The sequence below is a fragment of the Lutra lutra genome, chromosome 7, assembly GCF_902655055.1.
Source record: "Lutra lutra chromosome 7, mLutLut1.2, whole genome shotgun sequence".
NCBI classification, from domain to species: domain Eukaryota; kingdom Metazoa; phylum Chordata; class Mammalia; order Carnivora; family Mustelidae; genus Lutra; species Lutra lutra.
In genome coordinates this window covers 145,677,524-145,700,241 of record NC_062284.1, presented here as the reverse complement: position 1 = coordinate 145,700,241, position 22,718 = coordinate 145,677,524, and the positions used below count along the sequence as shown (strand labels likewise).

Below are 22,718 nucleotides of genomic sequence, written 5' to 3'. Positions count from 1 at the left end.
ACTCTGTACAAACCAGACAACTCGCATGGCACGATCCAACAATCGTGCTCCCTGGTGCTTACCCAGAGGAAGTGAAAACATACATCCCCACACACTCTGCACACAGACATTTACAACAGCTTTACTCAAACTGCCCAAACTTGGAAACGACCAAGATGTCCTTTAGTAGGTGAATGGAGAAATAAACCATGGTCCATCCTGATGAAGGAAGGCTGCTCAGCGCTAACAACAAGGAGCCATCGAGCCATAAAAAGACACGGAGAAAAGGTCAGTGCCGCCAGGGGAACAAAGGCGACCTCAAAAGACTGCATGTGTATGATTTCCAACTACAGGACATCCTGAAAAAGGCAGAACCACGGTGATGTTAAGAAGGTTGTCACGGACAAGAAAAAAAAAAAAAAAGGTCGTCCTGGGTTACAGGGGCAGGTGGGACGACAGGCAGGGCGCAGGCGATCCCAGGGCAGTGAGCCATTCTGCATGGGACAATGCTGGCCAGGCGTCGTCATACGCTTGTCAAAACCGATGAAACGGGCAACGCTAGCAGTGAGCCCTAAAGCAAACCATGGCCTGCGGGCAACAACGGCGTGTCCGTTAACACAGAGGTACGGCCGCAGTGCAAGGTGCGGACGGCGTGGGGCAGGAGGAGAGCACATATGTGGGAACTCTGTGTGATTTTCTCCCCAATATTGCTGGAACCTACAACTACTCTAAAAAATAAAGTCTACTTAAAAGGGAAAAAAAAACAATCCATAAGTCCATTGTGACATTAAAAGAGAGCGAGAGGAGGCAGGTAATGAAAGGGGAATTCCTCTTTACAGAATAACCCCTACAAACGACTACATGAGGCCACTAGCCACGTGGCAGGGCCATCGGGACCGCCCACACCGCTGGATGAGAGGTGGCCAGGCAGCATCAGAAATACTGATGTCCGCACTCCTCGAGCCTGCCAAATCTCAGGCAAGATCAACGATGAGTAACCCCCACCTGCTCACGTTAGTCACGCCGGTGGTCCGTCCCCCAAGACTAATGGGGTCGCTGAAAGTCAGCTGGAGCCAAACGGCAGAGATTCCTAAAAGGAGGGATCAGACCATAAAGCTGACTTCTCGCTGCACTGAGAGACGCCAGACTCTGCAGAGACATCATCAAAATGCAGAAGGAAAAATAAAAATGTTGCATCTCATGCAAATTACATCTCACTAAAGTTACTTAAATGAAAAAAATAGAAAAAGCAGAAATAAGGAAGGAACCACCTACATTCTACAACCACACAAAACTATGTCAAGAGAAAAAGTGAAATAAAGACATTTTCAGCAAAATAAAAACTGAAAACATCTACCAAGAGACTCTTTAAAAAGCTTTTGAAGGATGTGCTTTAGGAAGAATGAAAACGATCTTCGGAAAGTCTGAGAAGCAAGACAGAGTGACGAGTAAATACACTGATAGACACTGAGTCACTGTAAACACAGATGATACAGAAATAACAACTGGCGGGAGCACAGAAACGCAGCGAAAATACCACACGGCCACGCGCAGGCTGGAGGGGTCGGAGCCTGGATTCCGGCCGACTCACCAGTAAGACCTTGAGTAACTCTACACCGGAGGTGTTTACACCGGGCAACTAACGATCACAGGAGAGACTCGGGAGCGATGGCGGGGTGTCAGGCCAAAAGGACCCACAGCTACCCACAGTCACTCTCTGGTTGTCGTGACGAGGGGACTCTACGTCCTCCATGTCTGCTGTTCCAACAGATGAATTCTGTTTATGAACTGTAGTAAAATGAGCGCAGAAAGGCTCATAAAATAGTTCATGTTTTCAATCACAGGCTCTACCACCCCTTACAACCTGCTGCTCTTCCTAAGGGAAAATGTGTTCCAGGTTTGAAAGGCCCAGCTCCGCGCAAGAGCGGAAGAATGGACAAGGAGCCCACTGTCGGGGGTCTATGTTCCCAACAAACACGAACCCCGGCAGAGAAAGGCTCTCAACGGCTTCTCCCAGCCTGGTCCCTTCCATTTTGCCTCAGACTAGGAGTCACAGGACTCAGCACATCTGGAAACCACTCTCTCCTCAGGCTGTGGTTCTTGGCTTTTAAAACTGTCTATCTTAAAACTGTACTTGGTTTTAACTACTTTAAGTGGAAATTTCCAGTAAAAACAAGCACAATGTACTAAGATTATTTTAAAATACATCAGCTACTGGGAAGAGTTATCTACATCCTCTCGCCGTTGTAACAACACTAGCAGCCATCTAAACGAATCACTGCATTTTACAGATCCTACTTCAAGCACATGCCACGTCCAGTGGGTCTTACCCTCTCTCTTTCATGTCCAAGTTATCGAACATCTGGATCAGGGAGATAGCGACTTCGTAGATGTCCTTAGTGATCACCGGCTCCTCCAGGACACGAGGAGGAAGCTAAACACAGAAAAGGAAAAGGCTGAAATACCAGAGCAGGACCGCAAGGGGACCTGGGGGCCGCAAGGGCGACTCTCTTCAGCGTAGCAGTGACACGGGAACGAATACCCCAAGCAAAAGAACATCCTGCAGCCGAGATGTGACGCTGCCGGCGTCGGCAGCCGAGATGTGACGCTGCCAGCGTCGGGCTCTCCTCAAGGCTCCCACAGCCTCAGTACCTGCTAGGACGTCCCTGACCTTGGCCCTGGAGCAAGGATGGAGTCAGGGCCAAACACGCACAACTGAAATGTCTGTCGGGAAGGCCAGTGTGCAGACGGAGCAAGCTGCTCCAAGGGTGCATGGAACCCAGAGTTTCTGATCCCGGCAGCAGCGCACGTCCCCTGTCAACAAGCCCGAGCTGTCAACACCATCCCAATTACAAGGACCAGGGACAGGTAAGAGCCCGCACACCTCTGCCAACGGACGGTCAGAATATAACCACGCCATCTAGCTGCCAAAGGTTAGAGGGTCACTGACTACTTTTATTTATGTTTTAATTTAGGTTAATTAATTAACATACACTGTTACCGGTTTCAGAGGTAGCATTTAGTGATTCATCGGTCTTCTAGAACACCCAGTGCTCATTACATCACGTGCCCTCCTTAATACCCATCACCCTGTTACCCTCTCCCCCCAACCCACCTCCCCTCCAGCAACCCTCAGTTTGTCTCCTCTGATTAAGAGTCTCTTATGAGGGCGCCTGGGTGGCTCAGTAGGTTAAGCCTCTGCCTTCGGCTCAGGTCATGATCCCAGAGAACTGGGATTGAGCCCTGCATCAGGCTCCCTGCCCAGTAGGGAGCCTGCTTCCCCCCCACCTCTGCCTATCTCCCTACTTGTGATCTCTGTCAAATAAATACAGTATTTTTAAAAAAATAAAAAGGAGTCTTTTATGGTAGGTCTCCCTCTCTGATTTCATCTTATTTTCCCTCTCTTACCCATGATCCTGTTTTGTTTCTTAAATTCTGCATGTCAGAGAAATCATAAAACTGTCTTTCTCTGACTACTTCACTTGGCATAACACCCTCTAGTTCCACCCACACTGACAGAAACGGTAAGGAGTCCTTCTGACTGCTGAGCAGCAGTCCACTGCGTAAATACACCACAATCCTCTTTACCCATTCACCTACGGCAGGGCATCTCGGCTCTTTCCATACTGTGTATTAAAACAAACCCCAAGTGAGCCCGCCTAATTGAAAACCACCCTCCAGACACCTCCGCACAATGCTGGGCTCAGCCACAGCAGCAAACCCCCAGAGGAGCGGGCCCCGCGGGCCTGAGCCGTGGGCTTCGTGGGGCCGAGGCCGCCGCTACAGAAGAGTCTCTCTACAACAGCCGACACGGCCAACATGGCAGCGTCGCACAGAATCAACCCGTAGCCGCACTGGGATTCCTGCACCGGGAGTGAGAAGGCTTCTTAATTTAACCATTGTACTTATCAAGTGCTATGTTCAAGGTGTTGTATCTGACTTTGTGGAGGACACATAAGAAGTCTCCTTAGCCACAACTGCAAACTTTCTTCCCCAATTTTTAGAGTAAATTAAGTCAAATAGCAATAAACCACTTTTCATTATTACAATCCTATTAATGTAAGTTTGACAAAGTTTTATTTAATCAGTAATTGTGAAGAAGCGTGCCTATTAAATCCGTTCTTGTCCAACCTTTACCTGAAATTATTTTCTACTTTATCCAAACAATAACTGTAACAAAATTGTACAAAACAGAAATAGAAAAAAGTACAATTTTCATAAATTCCAACGTGGCATTCAGATCCATCTAGAACGGTTTTCCTACACACAAACCACAGAAAAGATGTGCCGTCGGTTCAAAAGTATTCACAGAGTTCTAGAAGCCAAGCCCAAAGAACGTTGCTTACACTCCACGCTAAGATACCAAACAGCCACACGTTCTCCAAGCTGGCTTCCCACAGGCCACAAAGGAAATACAAGTAGGTAGGTCAGGGCCGACCTATCCACGGTGGAATCCGGCCCCTCCACGCGCAGGAGTCAGAGGCACACGACAGCCAAGGCCGCTGCTTTCCTGGACGGCACCGTGCGGCAGTCAGACTGCCGGGCAGCTGGTCAGACGGGAAGCTCTGGCAAAGGCCACGTGGGGGACAGGGACAGAAATGTGGAGGAAAGCCCTTTGATTCCTGCAGGTGGAACGGGGGGCACTCGTTCCTCCCCGGCCGAGGACCCTGTCAACAGAAGGAGTCAGAGCCGGTGCTGCTGCCTCACCCGTCTGCCGCCACCGCGCAGGCCGGCTGCGCCCGGGCAGTCAGCTCGTCCCAGGAGGCGGGCGGGAGCCGGGCGAGGATGGGCCTGCGGGTGGTGGGGACCAATGGCCAAGGCAGCCAGGAGCCCAGACGGAGCAAGAAGCACATTTCCACCTGCCTCCCCGCAGCCCCGCCAGCCCCTCCCACGATCACGGCAGCCCGAGGACCAGAAGGCCCGGCCACAGGGCGCAGGCCGGAGCAGCGTGGTTCCAAACCCCACGCGGGGAGCTGCGGGCTGGGCCGCGCTCTGCAGGTCACGGAGGCCCCGCCACAGCCTCACCAGAGTGCGCAACTACCTTTTCTGTACTCTGCCAAGGGTGGGGAGGGTTCGCTAAAAAAAAACAAACAATAACAGTTGAAAACAAATAATAAAAAGGACTCGAGCGTCGAAGAGGCAAGTCAGAGTCGACAACAGGAGGACCAGAAGGGCACCGCTGGCCTCGGGGGAGGGATGGCTTCCCAGAAAGTCAACGGGGCCAACGGGGCCAACGGTGCTGAGTGTTACAGTTCAGGGCTGCGGGCTCCTGACTTAACGAAGGTCCCTATTGGTTCTGGCAGATGCCACCTCAGACCAGGGGCCCTGGGGGCCAGACCACAATGAACGTGAGCCAGAGAAAACCCGGACGCTTTGACAAAGTTTGGCAGAAGCTGTGAGAAACATGGGACTAAAGAGGGAACTTTTTAAGATGAAAGACACTTAGTTCTGTTGAAACGAGGACAAGATGATCCCAGCTTTGTAGCATAGCTTGAGGTGGGGTTGGGGTGCCACCCGCTTTTTCTTTTTCAACATTCCTCTGGCTATTTGGGATCTCTTCTGGTTCCATACAATGTTAGGATTATTTGCTCCAGCTCTGTGAAAAAAGCTGATGGTATTTTGACAGGAACTGTACTGAATTTGTGTAGTCTGCCCTAGGTAGCATCGACACTTTAACAATATTTGTTCTTCCAACCCAGGAGCATGGAACGTTCTTCCATTTGTGTCTCCCTCAATTTCCTTCACGAGTGTTCTACAGTTTCCTGAGTACAGATCCTTGCCTCTTTGGTCAGGTTTATCCCCAGGTCTCTAATGGTTCTGGATGCGACTGTAAATGGGATCGACTCCCTCGCTTCTCTACCTTCTCTATCGTTGTTGGTGCACAGAAATGCAACAGATTCTGTGCATTGATTTTCTATCTTGCCACTTTGCTCAATTCCTGTAGGAGTTACAATACTGGGGTGGGAGTCTTTTGGGTTTTCCACAGAGTATCATGTCATCTGCAAAGAGTGACAGTTTGACTTCTTTGCCAATTCGGACACCTTCTATTTCTTTTTGTTGTCTGATTTCTGCAGCTGGGACCTCCAGCACTATCCGAACAAACAGTGGTGAGAGCAGGCATCCCCGTCGTGTTCCCGACCTTAGGGAAGAGCTCGGTTTTTCCCCACTGAGAATGGTATTCACTGTGGGCTTTTCAAACATGACTTTTATGATATTGAGGTATGTTCCCTTTATCCCTACACTGTGAAGAGTTATGATCAAGAAAGGACGCTGTGCTTTTGTCAAGGGCTTTTTCTGCATCTACTGAGAGGATCATTAAGGTTCTTGTCCTTTCTTTTATTAACGTATGTGGGTACTGAACCACCCCTGCAGCTCAGGAATAAATCCCACTTGGTCGTGGTGAATGATCCTTCTAATGCATTCTTGGATCCCACTGGCTAGTATCTTGGTGAGAATTTTTGCATCCATATTCATCAAGGATATTGGTCTATTAATTCTTTCTGGTGGGGTCTCTGGTTTGGGGATCAAGGTACTGATGGCCTCATTTCCCTTCCATTTCTGTTTTTTGAAACAGCTTCAGAAGAATAGGTATTAATTATTCTTTAAATGTTTGATAGAATTCCCTTGGGAAGGGATGTTGTTTTTGGGAGATTTTTGATGACTGCTTCAATTTCCTTGCTGGTTATGGGTCTGTTCAGGTTTTCTATTTCTTCCTGGTTCATTTGTGGTAATTTATATGTCTCTAGGAATGCATCCATTTCTTCCAGATTTGCATGTGTACAGGTGCTCATAATATGTTCTTACAATTATTTGTATTTCTTTGGTGTTAAGTTGTGATCTCTCCTCTTTCATTCATGAATTTATTTGGGTCCTTTCTCTTTTCTACATCTTTTTAAAGATTTTATTTATTTGAGAGCGAGAAAGCATGAGACGGGGGACAGTCAGAGGGAGAAAAAGATTCCCCGTGGAGCTGGGAGCCCAGTGCAGGACTCGGTCCCAGGACTCTGGGATCATGACCTGAGCCAAAGGCAGTCAATTAACCAACAGAGCCACCCAGGCACCCTTTCTCTTTTCTTTTTAATAAGTGTGGCCAGGAGTTTATCAATCTTATTAATTCTTTCAAAGAACCAATTCCTAGTTTCATTGCTCTGTTCTGTTCTTTTGGTTTCTATTTCATTGGTTTCTGCTCTGATCTTAATTCTCTTCTCCTGCTGTGTTTAGGCTTTATTTGCTGTTCTAGCCCCAGCTCCTTTAGGTAGAGGGTTAGGTTGTGTATTTGAGATCTTTCTTGCTTCTTAAGAAAGGCTTGTATTGCTATATACTTCCCTCTTACGACTGTCTTTGCTGCATCCCAAAGGTTTTTAAACACTGTGTTCTCATTTCCATGAGCTTTTTCAATTCTTCCATTTCCTGGCTGACCCACTCACTCTTTAGCCTCCATGTAGGAGTTCTTTCCAAATTTCCCCTTGTGACCGAGCTCCAGTTTCAAAGCTAAAAACATCTAAAAACATGCATGGAATGATCCCAATCTTTTGGTACCAGTTGAGACCCGATTTGTTAAGCAGGGTGTTATCAATTTTGGAGAACATTCCATGTGCGCTAGAGAAGAGTGTGTATTCTGCTGCTTTAGGATGAAATGCTCTGAATGAACTGTGATGTCCATCGGGACCAGTGTGTCATTCAAAGCCCTTGTTTCCTTATTGATCATCTGCTTAGATGATCAGTCCGTTTCAGTGAGGGGGTGTTAAAGTCCCCGACTATTGTATTATTATCAATGTGTTTCTTTAATTTTGTTAATTGGTTTATATAGTTGGCTGCTCCCATGTTAGTGGCATATTTACAACTTAGATCTTTCTGTTGGACAGACCCTTTAATTATGATATAGAGTCCTTCTTTATCTCTGATTACAGTCTTTGATATAAGGATTGCCACTCCAGCTTTCTTCTGATGTCCATTAGCATGGTAAATCGTTTTCCACCTCCTCACTTTAAATCTGGAGGGGTCTCTGGGTCTAACATGATTCTCCTGCAGACAGCATATGGAAGGGTCTTGCTTTTTTATCCATTCTGATGGATAAAAATGTCTTTTAATTGGGGCATTTAGCCCATTCACATTCAGAGTAACTACTGAAATATATTAATTTCTTGCCACTGTATTACCTCTAAGTTGACTGTTACTGTATATTGTCTCTGTTCCTTTCTGGTCTGTTACTTTTGGACTTTCTCTTTGCTTAAAGGGTCACTTTTTAAATTTCTTATATGGCTGGTTTACTGATCACAAATTCTTTTAGTTTGTCCTGGAAGCTTTATTATCTCTCTTATTTTGAATGAGAGCTTAGGTGGATCAAGTATTCTCGGCTGCACATTTTTCTCACTTAGCACCCTGAATATATCCTGCCAGTCCTTTCTGGCCTGCCAGGTCTCTGTGGATAGGTCTGCTGCCAATCTATATTTCTACCATTGTACGCTACAGGCCTCCTGTCCCAAGCTACTTTGGCGATTTTCTCTTTGTCTCTGAGATTTACAAGTTCCAAGATCATACATCAAGGTGTTGACCCATCTTCATTGGTTTTGGGGGGGGGGGGTTCTCTTGTGCCTCCTGGAGTTGGATGCCCATCTCCTTCCCCAGATTAGGGAAGTTCTCCACTATAATTTGCTCCAATGTACCTTCTGCCCCTCTTTCCTCTTCTTCTGGGATCCGAATTATTCTAATTATTTTTTCACTTTATGGTATCACTCATCTCTCAAATTCTCCCCTCATGATCCAATAGTTATCTCTTTTTCTCAGCTTCTTTATTCCCATCATTTTGCCTTCTATATCACTAATTCTCTCTTCTGCCTCATTTATCCTAGCAGTTAGAGCCTCCATTTTTTACTGCATCTCATTAGACTAATTCCGACTTGATTAGATTTTGGTTCTTTTACTTCTCCAGAAAGTGATTCTCTAGTGTCTTCTATGCTTTTTTCATGCCAGCTAGTATCTCCATAATCGTTATTCTGAACGCTAGTTCCAACATCTTACTTATATTCATACTGACTAGGTCCCTGGCAGTCTGTCTGTACTGCCTCTTGTTCTTTTTTTTTTTGAGGTGAGTTTTTCCATCTTGTCATCTGTGCGGAAAGTGGAAGCTTTTCTCATTGTAATCATCAAAACAGTATGGTACTGGCACAAAAACAGACACAGTGATCAACAGGACACAACAGACCCCAGAAATAGACCCTCAACTCTATGGTCAACTGATCTTCAACAAAGCAGGAAAGAATGTCCAACAGAGAACAGTCTCTTCAACAAACAGTGTTGGGAAATCTGGACAGCCGCATGCAGAAGAATGAAACTAGACTGTTCCCTTACACCACATGCAAAAATACACTCAAAATGGATGAAAGACCTCAATGTGGGGCAGGAACCCGTCAATGTCCTAGAGAACACAGGCAGCAACCCCCTTGACCTTGGCTGCAGCAACTTCTTCCTAGACACGTCTCCAAAGGCAAGGCAAAGGCAAAAATGAACTACTGGGACTTCATCAAGATCAAAATCTTTTGCACAGCAAAGGAAACAGTTAACAAAACCGAAAGACAAGCGACAGAATGGGAGAAAAATTTGCAAATGACATATCAGATAAAGGGCTAGTATCCAAAATCTATAAAGAACTTATCAAACTCAACACCCAAAGAACACATAATCCAATCAAGAAATGGGCAGAAGACACGAATTTTTAAGATTTTATTTATTTGTCAGAGAGAGCGAGCGCATGAGCGAGAGAGCGCATGCAAAAGCAGGCAGAGTGAGAAGCACACTCCCCACTGAGCAAGGAGCCTGATGCAGGACTCGATCCCAGGATCCTGGGATCACGACCTGAGCCAAAGGCAGTGGCTTAACTGACTGAGCCACCCAGGTGTCCCTGAACAGACATTCCTGCAAAGACGACGTCCAGATGGCCAAAAGACACATGGAAAAAATGCTCAACATCACTCGGCATCAGGGAAATACAAATCAAAACCACACTGAAATGCCACCTCACACCAGTCAGAGTGGCTAAAATTAACAAGTCAGGAAACAACAGAGGCTGGCAAGGATGCAGAGAAAGGGGAACCTTCTACACCACTGGTGGGAATGCAAGCTGTTGCAGCCACTCTGGAAAACAGCATGGAGGTTCCTCGAAGAGTTGAAAATAGAGCTACCCTACGACCCAGCAATTGCACTAGTGGGTATTTACCCCAAAGACACAATTGTAGTGATCTGAAGGGGCATGTGCTCCCGACTGTCTGTAGCAGCAACGTCCAAACTATGGAAAGAGCCCAGATGTCCATCAATAGATGAACAGAAAAGATGATGTGGGACACACACACACACACACAACGGAATATTACGCAGTCATCGATAACTGGTATCTCACCACGTGCAATAATGTGGATGGAACCAGAGGGTACTGTGCTAAATGAAATAAGTCAATCAGAGAAAGACAATTATTGTATGATTCCACTCATATGTGGAATTTAAGAAACAAAACAGAGGAGCACAGGAGAGAGGAAAAAAATAAAACAAGTCAAAATCAGGGAGGAGACAAACCATAAAAACTCTTAATCACAGGAAATAAACTGAGGGCTGCTGGAGGGGAAGAGGGTGGAGGGATGGGGTGACTGGGTGATGGACATTAAGGAGGGCCCGTGATATAGTGAGTACTGGGCATTACACAAGACTAATGAATCACTGATCTCTATTTCTGAAACTAATAATACAGCATATATTAATTAACTGAATTTAAATTTTTAAAAATACTTTTTTAAATAAATAAATGGGGACAAGAAAGGGACAGGAGAGAAGGAGCTAGTTAGGGTAAAGTAAGGAGGGGGAAACAGTGAATCAGAAAAGGTCCCTAAGAAGGCAGGAAGGTGAAAGCCTGGGTGCTTCTCCTAGTGACATTAGATAGTACACCCAGGTAATATGATGGCAAGAGTAACAATAAAATGAGAATTATAACCAAAGTCCTCTGACCTCAAAAACCATCCAGCAGAATCTATACAAAACACAACTTGAGTAAAGCTTAAAGTTAATATCTAGTTAGGTCTTAAGTGTCCATTCATAGAAATATTTACTGAGCACCTATAAGCACCGCACTATTTGGTATAGAATGCTAAGACCCGGTGTTCTCCAGCCTGTGGAACACAAGCCACTGGCTGGTGAGCGGCCCTGGCCGTCCACATTGTGTAGACTCAGAGGGCAAATGCTCAGGCCTAACCCAGCTTCTCTGCACATCCCGGAGTAATCATCTAAGTGATTCTGACACTTAACGGCCAATTAAAGAGAGACTTGCAAACCACTGCTATTCTCACATGCCAAAATGGGTCAGAAAATGCAAAAAAAAAAAAAAAATCTAAGAAAATGAAAATTTTTAAATATGACAAATCAGTGCCCTCTCCCCTCTCCCCTGAATATGGGCTGCGCTTAGCACCTTGTTCCCAAAGAGCAAAGAAAAGAACATGTCCCTCCTTACCCTGCTTACATCTCACCAGGACGACAGGCAAAGAGCAAAGAAACAAAGCACACATGTACACGGTGTGTGCGCGCGTGCACACACACACGAGAAACAAAGGGGCAGTGGCGTTACAGGGGAGAAGCCTGGCAAATACCTCCTTGGCCAGAAGGTCAAGGCCAGCATCACTGGGGATGACCCATGCAGTGGTCAGGGCGTGACAATACCAGACCTCGCCCTTGGGGGCTTCCTCCGCAGACACACAGCCCCAAGTGCACTCTTGAGAAAAACATCAGAAAAATTCTCATAGCGGGGGCACCTTGGTGGCTCAGTGGGTTAAAGCCTCTGTCTTTGACTCAGGTCATGATCTCAGGGTCCTGGGATCGAGCCCTGCATTGGGCTCTCTGCTCAGTGGGGAGCCTGCTTCCCGCCTCTCTGCCTGCCTCTCTGCACGTGTCCTCTCTCTCTGTCAATAAATAAATAAAATCTTTTAAAAAGTAAAAATAAAAATAAAAATAAATTTCTCAAAGCGGGTGTCCTACGAAAACCTAAGTAGAACTCCTAAATACTACAAGGTCCTCAAAAATAAGAAACCTCTGAGAAACCGTCAGCCCAGAGGAGCGTAAGGACACATGACAAGTCTTAGCGATGTGCAACCCTAGGACAGAAATAGGAAACTGGGGGAAAACCATTAAAATCTAAATAAATACAAGTTCAGTTATAGCAATGTAACAGTTTCTTCTCTCTGACCGGTTTCCAATGCTACGAACTAAACGTGGCCCACAGAAGCCCGGTGACGGGTATGGAGGCGTTCGTTCTAAAATTCTTTTGACACTCCTGGTTTCTGAAGCAGGTCCTTTAGAAAGATGGAAAAACAAGACGTGCGACATGTTCGTGCCCGCCACCGGCCTCCTCCGACGCAATCAGATTTGACAAGCTGCATCTTCTTACATTAGGTGGAGCCCAGTTAGCCGACTCAGCTGCGGTCCAGCTACGGCCCACATCCGCACCACAAGTGTCTGTAACGAAGGTCACACTCTTCCGTGGGCCAGTCCAGCCCACCCGTGGGAATTACAGACGCCCAAACCAGCCGACCCAGCAATGCCACCTCCGGGAACTGATCTTCTAGGAAGGCCTCACCTACACAGGGGTCTTCCTCGCGGGCGGCTTACTCCCCAGGGATGGTCTGCAAACGTTTTTGGTTGTCACAGTGGGGGGCTGCTTGCTTCTAGCGGGTCAAAGCCAGCAGTGCCGCTAAGCATCTCACAGTGAATGCACAGGGCACCCCCACCACACACCACACAGAAGTGGCCTAAAATGTCACCAGGGCCCCTGAGGCTACGAGAGCCTGGCCTCTAAGACACACTGTCGCATGCGCAGAGCTGTTCTCCCGCAGCACTGTCGTTAGTAAGAGAAGTCCAAGGGCCCCCGGGCGGCTCAGTCGGTCAAGGGGCAGACCCGGTTTCAGCACAGGTCGGGATCCCCAGGTCCTGGGATGGAGCCCTGCACCCAGCTCTGCCCTCAGAGAGGAGCTGGCTCCCTCTCCTGCTGCCCCTGCCCTCTCTCTAAATAAATCAATAAATCAATAAATCAATCTTTAAAAAAAAAAAAAAGCCCAGAAACACCAGAAACAAGTGAGATAGAGAAGGGCATATGCACTGGAAAGAACACAGCTCTAGAAAGAGAATAAAGAAACTACACACGGACAAGAAAAGACGTGAAAAGCTGAGCGAGATCGCAGGAGCCTGCAGAAGGAGCCCGCCCTTTCCGTGCAGGGAAGCAGCACGTTTTCGTGGGCTCGCGCGAGTGTGCCAATCGTTTGTTTTTTTGTTTTGTTTTGTTTTTATCGTTTCCTAAGAAATCAGTAACAGGTTTCCTGTCGCCGGCAGAGAAGCTGGGCAGAGGACAGCAGCCAGGAGACAGTTTACACCTGCTCATACTTTCTGATTTTCAAATCCTGTGAACGTCTCGCCCCCGTGAAAATCACGCAGACTCAGTTGCAGCGGTTCATGGGAACACGCGGCCGGGTTCTTCCCTGCAACCACACACCCCTCCTCCAGGCCACGGCAGTGAATTTTGTATTAAAAAGAAGCAGTTTAGGGGCGCCTGGGGGGCTCAGTCACTCAAGCGGCTGCCTTTGCCCAGATCATGATCCCGGCATCCCGGGACCAGCCTTCCTGCTCAAAAAGGAGCCTGCTCCTCCCTCTGCCACCGCAGCTCCCCGCTCCACACATGCTATCCTCTCTCGCTCACTCTGCTGTCTCGCGCAAATACATAAATAATCTTTTAAAATTTAAAAAAAAAAAAGTTCAATCAAAATAAAATTTGAAATACAATTACTTCCCACCCCCAACTGAATCTAACATCTTTGTAGATGACCAAAATCTGACATTTTTCATCAACAAAGTAGAAAGCCAGTCCAATAACTTTCACCAGAATATACAATGTGAGTGTTTACACGCTCACAGTTTACAAGAAAGGCAGGAGGTTCCTTCCACTTATTCTTCTCCAGTGCCCCCCCCCCGGCCCCTGCCCAGCATCTCCCAGCTCAGACTCAAGCTCAGCTACGGTCGGTCGGTCGGTCGGTCGTAACAACCACAGCTGATGAACACAAGATTCCATTCACTGTAAAAGAAACTATGCACTCCAGCGCACCCTGCCGTGATGCGCGTGCCCCAAATCATCGAGGTAATACTCTTCAATTGAATGGGGCTTTCCTTCCACTTCAAAAACATATGCAGGGTTCATCTTGTTCTGAACAGGAACAGCAAAGTAGTCTGCAAACTCCTTACAATTGATGGTGGCCGACATCAGGATTACCTACAGAATAAGAGAAACTTGTTAAATAAAGTCATCATAATAACAACTGAAATGAAATACTGTTACAATGCCAAGCTTGTCTCAAAACCTTAGCAGAATACACTGATTCCTCTCTAGTATAATACGAATTACTACAATTGGAAGACCGCTCGGAGACTCTGCCCCCTCGGAGACTCCACCTTTTATCACTGAAATTATTTATGACCTTAAATAATTTTATCAAGTGAGAAACTACATGTCCAATAAAGCTAAATTATGCCCAGGTATATAAAAGGAAACTAACAGAAAACAAAAGTAAAACAGGGTACATTACTAGATGAGGTGTTACAGAAAAGTGAGGGAGCAGAGCAGCAAAGGCAGACACAGAGTCAGAAAACCCTGCTTCTAAGCCAAGAGGAACCAGACCAGACGTGAGCAGGACACAGAGGTTTGGGCACTCACCACAGGTGCTGGTTTTGCCAGAAAGCCAGTATGGGACAGCACCTTTAAGAAACTCAGCCGTGAAGACCAGGAGCAGCCCCCACAGGACATCACATGTGCCCTAGACAAGGCGGGGGCTCCACAGAGGATGTCCACCACCCACCAGCCTCAGAAACGCTCACCAGAGGTAAACACAGCTCCGCTGGCTGCTGACTGCCCACCTGGTCCTGGCAAGCAGGATCTCCCTGCACATCTCAGCGGAAAAGTAGCGACTTTCTACAAGCGCTATCAGCAGTTAGTGGGCACACAAGCCATGCCTGTTTTCTCCTTTGATATTAGGTCAAAAGGGTAAATAAAAAGCATATTAACCAGAATTCACTTTAAGAAGAGATGCCTGATGTTGCAAGAAAGGCTCAGAGGAGCCACTCGGCTCTAAGAGTGGCCCCCACGGCACTCCAAGGCACAGGTGATCTCTGCACGGTCCACGGGCGCACAATGAGGCTAACGACGTGCAGGACCTTGGTTCCGCTGAGGCGGCGTGAGGACATCAGGCAAAATCGGACTGCTCAGGGCAACCAAGATTCCACACTGCCACAAGTCTCTCCTCCGAGAGACAACATGGCAGCCCAAGACACTTGCTGGTCCCGGGTGGGACTGGGCTGAGCATGGTCAGCAGCTCTGGGGACAGCACAGAGCCAGGAACCTCGATGCGTCTGTGTGGCAGAATGGGAGACCTTCAGGCCCGTCTGCTCACAATCCTGAACTAAGTATCTGACAGCAGCTCCCTTTGTAAAAATACAAAAAGAGTTTTTGAACATTTCAAAAAACTTGGAACAATGCAATCTAGAACTTGACTTCTAATTTCTAGGCCCAGAAAATATTCTGCTTCATGTTTCTTAATAAATCAAGAAAATATTGAAACCAATGGTTTCCTATGATTTATATGATGGGTACCAAATTCCTGACCACCAGTCTCCGCACTGTGGTAGGCTTTTCAAATCCACTAGTAATCTTCGTTCTCTTTCCTACTGAAAACTTTAAAAGAATGTAATTAATATCTAAAAGTAGAAAGGAAAAGTCTTCAGATGACAACCAAAAAAGGCCCCAATTTGTTCAATAATCTTTAATGCCATCTTTTAAGAGTCCAAAAAGGAATAACACACCCCAATTCCTGCTTTGTTTTTACAATCTCCTTGAGCAGTAAGACAATCCTGTGCAAATGTCAGGTTCCATTCCTTCAGCGCCCACGGGGGGAGCGGCCGGCGGCCCATCTGGGGGCGGGCCAAGGAGAAGCAGCGCTCCCTCAGCAAAGGCAGAGACGACCCAGCAGAAGACAAGGCACAGGGTTAGAAAGCAGCTTGCTCTCCAACAGCAGCAAACACTGTCACCGCCTTTACACGATGACGCCACCCCCCAGCCATGGCTGCCCTTCAGGAACCTGTCCCCACATACAGGGATGGCCTGGGTCCACAAGCACAACTGTCATAAGCGCTCCTTATCTGGGTCCGGGTCACACCTCACTCCTCTTAGCTCACGTAAGACGCAAACAAAGCTCACACCGCACCGACTGTTAGCTCAAGACCTAGAGTCTCGGGACGGCGGCGCCCGCAACCGCGCTCAGGCTTCCCGTGCTCGTGCCGTGCGCCGAGCAGAGCGCAGACGTGGTCACACGCCTCCACACCGCGGTCACTTTCCACACAAGCGCTGCCACGCGCAGCCCTTCATCGCGGTCAGCCGCTCGCACATCATTTCCTGCCGGGAGAGAACGTCAGAACTGGATGCGACGTAACGACCGAAAAGCGCTTCACACCCCTCCCAAGAGAACGGCCCTGTGGGACACCTGGGCGGCTCAGCGGGGAAAGCCGCTGCCTTCAGCTCAGGTCATGATCCCAGGGTCCTGGGATCGAGTCCCGCCTCAGGCTCCTTGCTCAGTGGGGAGCCTGCTTCTCTCTCTGCCTCTGCCTGCCTCTCTGCCTGCTTGTCCCTCTTTCTCTCTCTCTGAGAAATAAATAAACAAAATCTTAAAAAAAAAAAAAGACATGGAGACACATACATGACAACAAATTTTAAGAGTCACTGCTTTCAATTCTTTCTATAAAAATAAAGAGAAATACAGCTAAATAGTAAACCTCAACCCCACATATTTCTGTTACTCATAAAATCAAATTTACCTTCACAAAACGAGAATTTGTTCTTAAAAGCTTGCGGACTACCAACAGCAGGAAATCCATTTCTTCGGTTCGCTCGTGGACCTACAAAACACAAAAGCAGGGCGCCCCGCACGTGAAGCCACACACGCCGGACCGCCCAGCGAAGGGGAGCGAGGCGGGTCGTGGTTTCGATGGCGCACCCGGAGCCTGGGCACAAACCCGCTCTCTCCGCCAAACACACTTCCTTGGGACTGATGCGCCCCGGTGAGAGGACGCCAGGAACACGGGCCACCAACGGGAGGACACAGAAGAGGCGTGTGGGTCCCAGTCTGCCCGCTCCCCGCCCCCCACCCTGCCCCCCAGCTTCTCTCTGGGGCCCTGCTGGCAGAGAAACGTCTCGCCGCACCCTGGGCCTGGCCCTTCGGCTGCTCCTGCCGCGTCACTCTAACAAGCTCACCCGCCCCCACACGCGCGCAGAGAACCACGGCCCCGCCGCCCCGGCTGCCCCCGCCAGGCGCACTCCTCTGTGCTGGTCGCAGCAGCTCAGCTCAGCGGCCCGGCAGGAGCGTGTCCCTCCTCGCCGCGCAGAGCCAGGGGCGCAGAGCCAGGGACGCCGGGGGGGGGGGGGGGGGGGTACCGAATGGTCCCATCCGCCAAAAGTGGGGAAAGCAAACCGGTGTCAAGTGGGTCACCCCTGGGTGGGTCCCCAAAGCTCCACCGCTCAGGGAAAGCAGCGGCATCCGCTCTGTCAGGGGCGCCTCGAGGCAGAACCCCCGAGGCCCCAGGGACCCCCCGGCCCCGCTCGGCGACCCCAGGAGCAGCGGGTAGCAAAGCGCGGCCCCGTGGGGTCGGTTCTCCGCCAGAGCCCGTGGCTTGGTCACTTAGCCGGGATCCCGCGCGGCCTCAGGGACACAAGACTCTATTCGGGGGCGCCTGGGTGGCTCAGTGGGTTAAGCTGCTGCCTTCGGCTCAGGTCATGATCTCAGGGTCCTGGGATCGAGCCCCGCATCAGGCTCTCTGCTCAGCGGGGAGCCTTCTTCCCCCCGCCCTCTGCCTGCCTCTCTGCCTACTTGTGATCTCTCTCTGTCAAATAAATAAATAAAATTAAAAAAAAAAAAAAAGACTCTATTCGGGCCGTCCCGCCGCCGCAGCGGAGCGATGAGCCACCCCGTCTGAGACGGGCCGCTCCCCCCCACCCCCCGCAGCGCCAGGCCCGCCCTTCCTCGAGGCCTCTGAGGGCGGAGGCCGGGGGAAATGGAACAAGCACAAAACAGCCGCGGGAAAGTACTGAACACTCGCGCCCACGGCTGCAAACCCGAGAAACGCCGAGAAAAACGGATCCCTGCCGCGCTCTCCCGCAGCACTCCGGAGCAACTCCCGACACGCGCGCCCTCGTCGGTGAGGAGCCCCCGCCCCGTCTCCTCACGTTCAGCTCCCGTGGCGCCCGCACGCTGCCCCTAAGCACCGTCCTCTCCCCGGGCCCCGAGGCCACCCCGCTGCCTCCTCCCCCGCCCCCCTCGCCGGGACGCCCAGGGACTCACCCCGCTTTGTGGCATCGGCCCCACGAGGCCAGTGCGGGGAAAAACGCTTCCGGAATGAGCTGCTCACCCAAAACCAGTTCGTTGTTTTTCAAGAGCTGAGAAGTCATAAACACCATCAGCCCGTGTTCAGCCGCCGGGCTACCCCCAGCCTCAGCTCTCAGGTTTCCTGGGACATTCGGGCACCCCCACGGCAGGAACGGCACCGCTGATCGCCCTAAAACTTCAAGTACAAGCCAATCCCATCTCGGCCGAAGCAAATACTTATGAGCCGCCCGGCAGGTGCCGGGGGTACGGGACTGCGGGAAGCTGCTGTAACGGTGACAACAGTCCTCTGCGAGGGGCCAGGCCCCTGCAGGGCGAGACCCTGCCGCAAGCGGCCAACTGCTGCTCAGCTGCAATGACGCGGCTTCAGGAAAGGAGCAAGTCAGTGCCACGGGAGGCTGGGGGTGTCTGCACCGCGCACAGATGTGCGCACAAGAAGCCACCGGACGGTCAGAAAACACACGTGCCAGCAGGAGGGCTCCAGAGCAAACTGCGCAGGGCGAACCTGCAGCGCGTTTGCTGGGCAGAGCCGGACTGGGAGGCTCAGTGAGCGGCCACTTCTGGGAACCTGGCCGTGCCACCTCCGAGTACAGCGCACCGTGAAACCTGCGTTTGCTCTCTACCCAACCCAAAGACACTCAAAAATCATAAAGTCCTGAAACGTAGTACATGTCACGCTAGTTTGCAAACAAGAGATCACTTTCCTACCTCCAACTCTCCCAAACACTCCCTAGTAACTTAAAACCACGTTTAGGGGCGCCTGGGTGGCTCAGTGGGTTAAGCACCTGCCTTCGGCTCAGGTCACAATCCAGAGGTCCTGCAATGGAGCCCCGCACTGGGCTCCCTGCTGAGGGGGGCCTGCTTCTCCCTCTGCCTCTGCCCCTCCCCCACACTCATGCACGCCCTCGCTCTCTTCTCTCAAATAGAATCTTTAATAAAAATAAACATAGTAAAACCCTAACAGTACACAAGTTAGCACATGCACCCACTCAGCTCTCCCACCCTGAAGTATGCTTCAGTGTTATTAATGGTCACACACATTTCCAGAGAGGCGAGAGGCCTGACCCTCCACGCCCACCCGGATGGCTTCATTTCAGCTTCTGTCTTCAGCCCCATCTCAACCTTCCATGAATCTCTTTGCTGATGCTTCTCATGCCTCAAGAAGTAAGTAAAGTTCGTAAGGCATAAGAATGTGGGGTGGAGGCATTTCCAAAACTCCTAGGAAAACGGTCTGAATATAATATCCTCCCCACGCAACAAACTCTTGTTTAAAATATGAACAAATTCAATTAACTGTCCCATCCTAAGCAAAGCCCAGAAAGGTGAGACTAGCACAAAGATTCTTTACTGGGTGAGGTTTTTTGTTTGTTTGTTTTTTTAAGGAATATATCAGTATCTTGTATATACTTTATTGGTTTTGTTAAAAGACACTATTCTCCTTGTTTTACCAGACAGAAAATACCTGTGATGCATACAAAATACCTACATGCACCGTCTGATGGGGCTAACACTCTAAACCAGGGGTCAGCAGACCGTCCCCGCAAAAGGCAGACAGTGACGATGCCCAGCTTTGCAGAACACGGCGGCTGACGCAGCCACGCGCTCTCCCTCCGCAGTGCAGCAGCACCCGTAAACAGGGAAAACATGTTCCAATGAAACTTTGTTTACAAAGACAGGTGCCAGATTTGGCCGGGGAGCTGGGGTCCGCCAACCCCACCCTAAACAAGGAATGTGGTCATAGTCCCCAACCTCCAAGCCTGCACTTTAGAACTAAGAGCAAAACAAAAAATCAACATTCATGAATAGAATAAGACAAATACAGACCCACAGTGCTTTATGACCCTTCACAAGTAGGGCACGTTTACAGTAACCTGCCGTGTTCTCTTCTACAACGGGAGCACGAGTATCGGCAGAGCGGCGGGAAAGAAGTACTTACTTCATCAATGAAGACATGGGTGAATTCCATCAAACTCTTAGCGCTAACAATTTTCTGAAGGAGGACACCTGTTGTCATATAAATTAACTTTGTGTCCTCTGTTGCTATTTTCTCTAACCCTACCTAAAAGTAGGGAAGAAAAAGAGAAAGGAGAAAACTTTCAGGTTTAAATGGTTTGCATTTACCTACCCAAAAAGACTATATCCAGTTATTACTGGAGAGAAGCAAGAAAAGGAGTAAAAAATACAAAACTTAAAACTATTGTTCTTGGAGTGCCTGGGTTGCTCGGTTGAGCATCTGACTCTTACTCTCAAGCTCAGGTCTCGATCTCAGGGTCATGAGTTCAAGCCCCACGTTAGGCTCCATGCTGGGTGTGGAACCTACTTTAAACAAAAACAAAAACTGCTCAAGTTGATGTTTTCCTTCTCTTCTTCAGGGGTGACAGAATATGGCTTCTCTACTCCTATCTCATCTGTATCATTTTTACATTAAGACAACAGCGTATGGGGGCACCTGGGTGGCTCAGTGGGTTAAAGCCTCTGCCTTCCGCTCGGGTGGTGATCCCTGGGGTCCTGGGATCGCGTCCCGAGTCGAGCTCTCTGCTCAGTGGGGAGCCTGCTTTCCCCTCTCTCTCTCTGCCTGCTTCCCTGCCTACTTGTGATCTCTGTCTCTCAAATAAATAAATAAATGAATAAATAAATAAATAAATCTTAAAAAAAAAGACAAAAGCATATGAAGACATCTATATTCAAAGAAAAATTACAAAAGCCATGAGTCTGAGAATTCTGACTTCTTTCCTGCTCAACTGAGAAACTGAAATTATTATCAAGAAATTCAGTTTCAGGGCACCTCGGGGGCTCAGAGGGTTAAGTCTCTGCCTTCGGCTCAGGTCATGATCTCAGGGTCCTTGGATTGAGCCCCATCGGGCTCTCTGCTCAGCAGGGAGCCTGCTTTCCCCTCTCTCTCTCTGCCTGCCTCTCTGCCTACTTGTGACCTGTTTGTCAAATAAATAAATAAAATCTTTAAAAAAAAAAATTCAGTTTCACTGCTTTTGGGGGACCCTGGGTGGCCCAGTCAGCTGAGAGTCCAGTTCTCGGTTTCAGCTCAGGCCGTGATCTTCAAGGTCCTGAAAACCAGCCACGTCGTCCAGCTTCACACTCAGCACAGAGTCTGCTCGTCCCCCTCCCTCTACTCTCCCCCCATTTGCACGTGCACTCACTCACGCCCACTCCCTCTCACTTTCTTTGAAATGAATAGATACAATATTTAAAAGAAAGTGGCTAAAAGATTCAGTTTCACTATTTTTTTTTACTTACACCACAGTTCTGCTCTTTAAATAATTGGTTTCATTTCCATTTCCAGGAGAAAATAATGACACCCTATCATCAACTTATATGGAATAAAAAATTCACAAGGAGGCAGCCGGCTTGCTCAGTCTCACCTGATAGCCCACCAGCCCGCCCAGCGTCCAGGCTCGCTCTTTACTGATCCACCTGGCGATACTGCTGGCCCCGATCTTGCGAGGCTGCGTCACGACAATGTTGCAGTAGGCAGAGCGCTGAGTGTAGTGGTCCAGGATGTACTGTGGGAGCTGAGTACTTTTCCCACTGCCCGTGGCGCCATGTATAATCACCACAGAATTACTCTCTATCAGAGAAATAACCTAGAATTTAAAAAAAATCCTTTTGAGGTTGCCACAAAATTAACGATGACATACACTATTGCCTATAAGACAGAAGTTTGTCTTCAGAGGATGTTCAGCATTTATCTTCCTTTCGTCTTTGAAAGTTAAATCATTATCTAACCATCTAGATATCACAGAGAAGAGCAAGAAGGCCACCAAATGGCTGCTGCTGTGGAAACCAATCCGACCACTGAGCACGGGAACTGTCCAGGCCAGCAAGCCAGGCAGGTCAGCCACGGCGCTCGGGCCTCCACGTCTCCAGCTGAAAATGAAAACACCTGGGCACCTGGGTGGCTCAGTCGCTTGAGCGGCTGCCTTCAGCTCGGGCATGATCCCGGGGTGCAGGGATCGAGCCCAGCATCGGGCTCCCGGCTCAGCGGGAGTCTGCCTCTCCCTCTCCCTCCCCCTGCTTGTGTTGGCGAACTCTCTCTCTCTAATAAATAAATAAATGCTTTAAAAAAATTGAAAACACACTCAAGGATCTCTATAGGTCTTGCTAAGTCTAAAGGTCTATTATTTCAGAATTGTGTAATGAATCTCACGTAATTCTCCTGAGAAACATGAAAGCACTGCTCTATCACCCTCAGGTGGTTTAAAAAAAACTTTTTAAAGATTTTATTTATTTGTGAGAGAGAGCAGCAAGCAAGCCCGAGCTGGGGGGATGGGCAGAGGC

At 48.9% G+C, this 22,718-nt stretch overlaps 1 protein-coding gene across 2 annotated transcripts in view; it reads right to left on the bottom strand.

The window, feature by feature from the left end:
- TDRD9 (tudor domain containing 9) overlaps positions 1 to 22,224 on the bottom strand; it is a 79,783-nt gene extending 57,559 nt beyond the window's left edge. The window contains exons 1-6 of one of the 2 annotated variants that reach the window (XM_047738887.1): positions 22,167 to 22,224; positions 21,803 to 22,024; positions 20,362 to 20,484; positions 16,864 to 16,944; positions 14,108 to 14,272; positions 2,310 to 2,413 (exon numbers count right to left, since the gene is read on the bottom strand). In XM_047738887.1, the coding sequence (XP_047594843.1) occupies positions 2,310 to 2,413; positions 14,108 to 14,272; positions 16,864 to 16,944; positions 20,362 to 20,484; positions 21,803 to 22,024; positions 22,167 to 22,169 (698 nt within the window). In that variant the 5' untranslated portion in view covers positions 22,170 to 22,224. Of the gene's footprint in view, positions 1 to 2,309; positions 2,414 to 2,863; positions 2,928 to 14,107; positions 14,273 to 16,863; positions 16,945 to 20,361; positions 20,485 to 21,802; positions 22,025 to 22,166 lie in introns of those variants that run through there. The other variant, XM_047738888.1, reaches the window with a different exon arrangement.
- Positions 22,225 to 22,718: the final 494 nt, after the last annotated feature.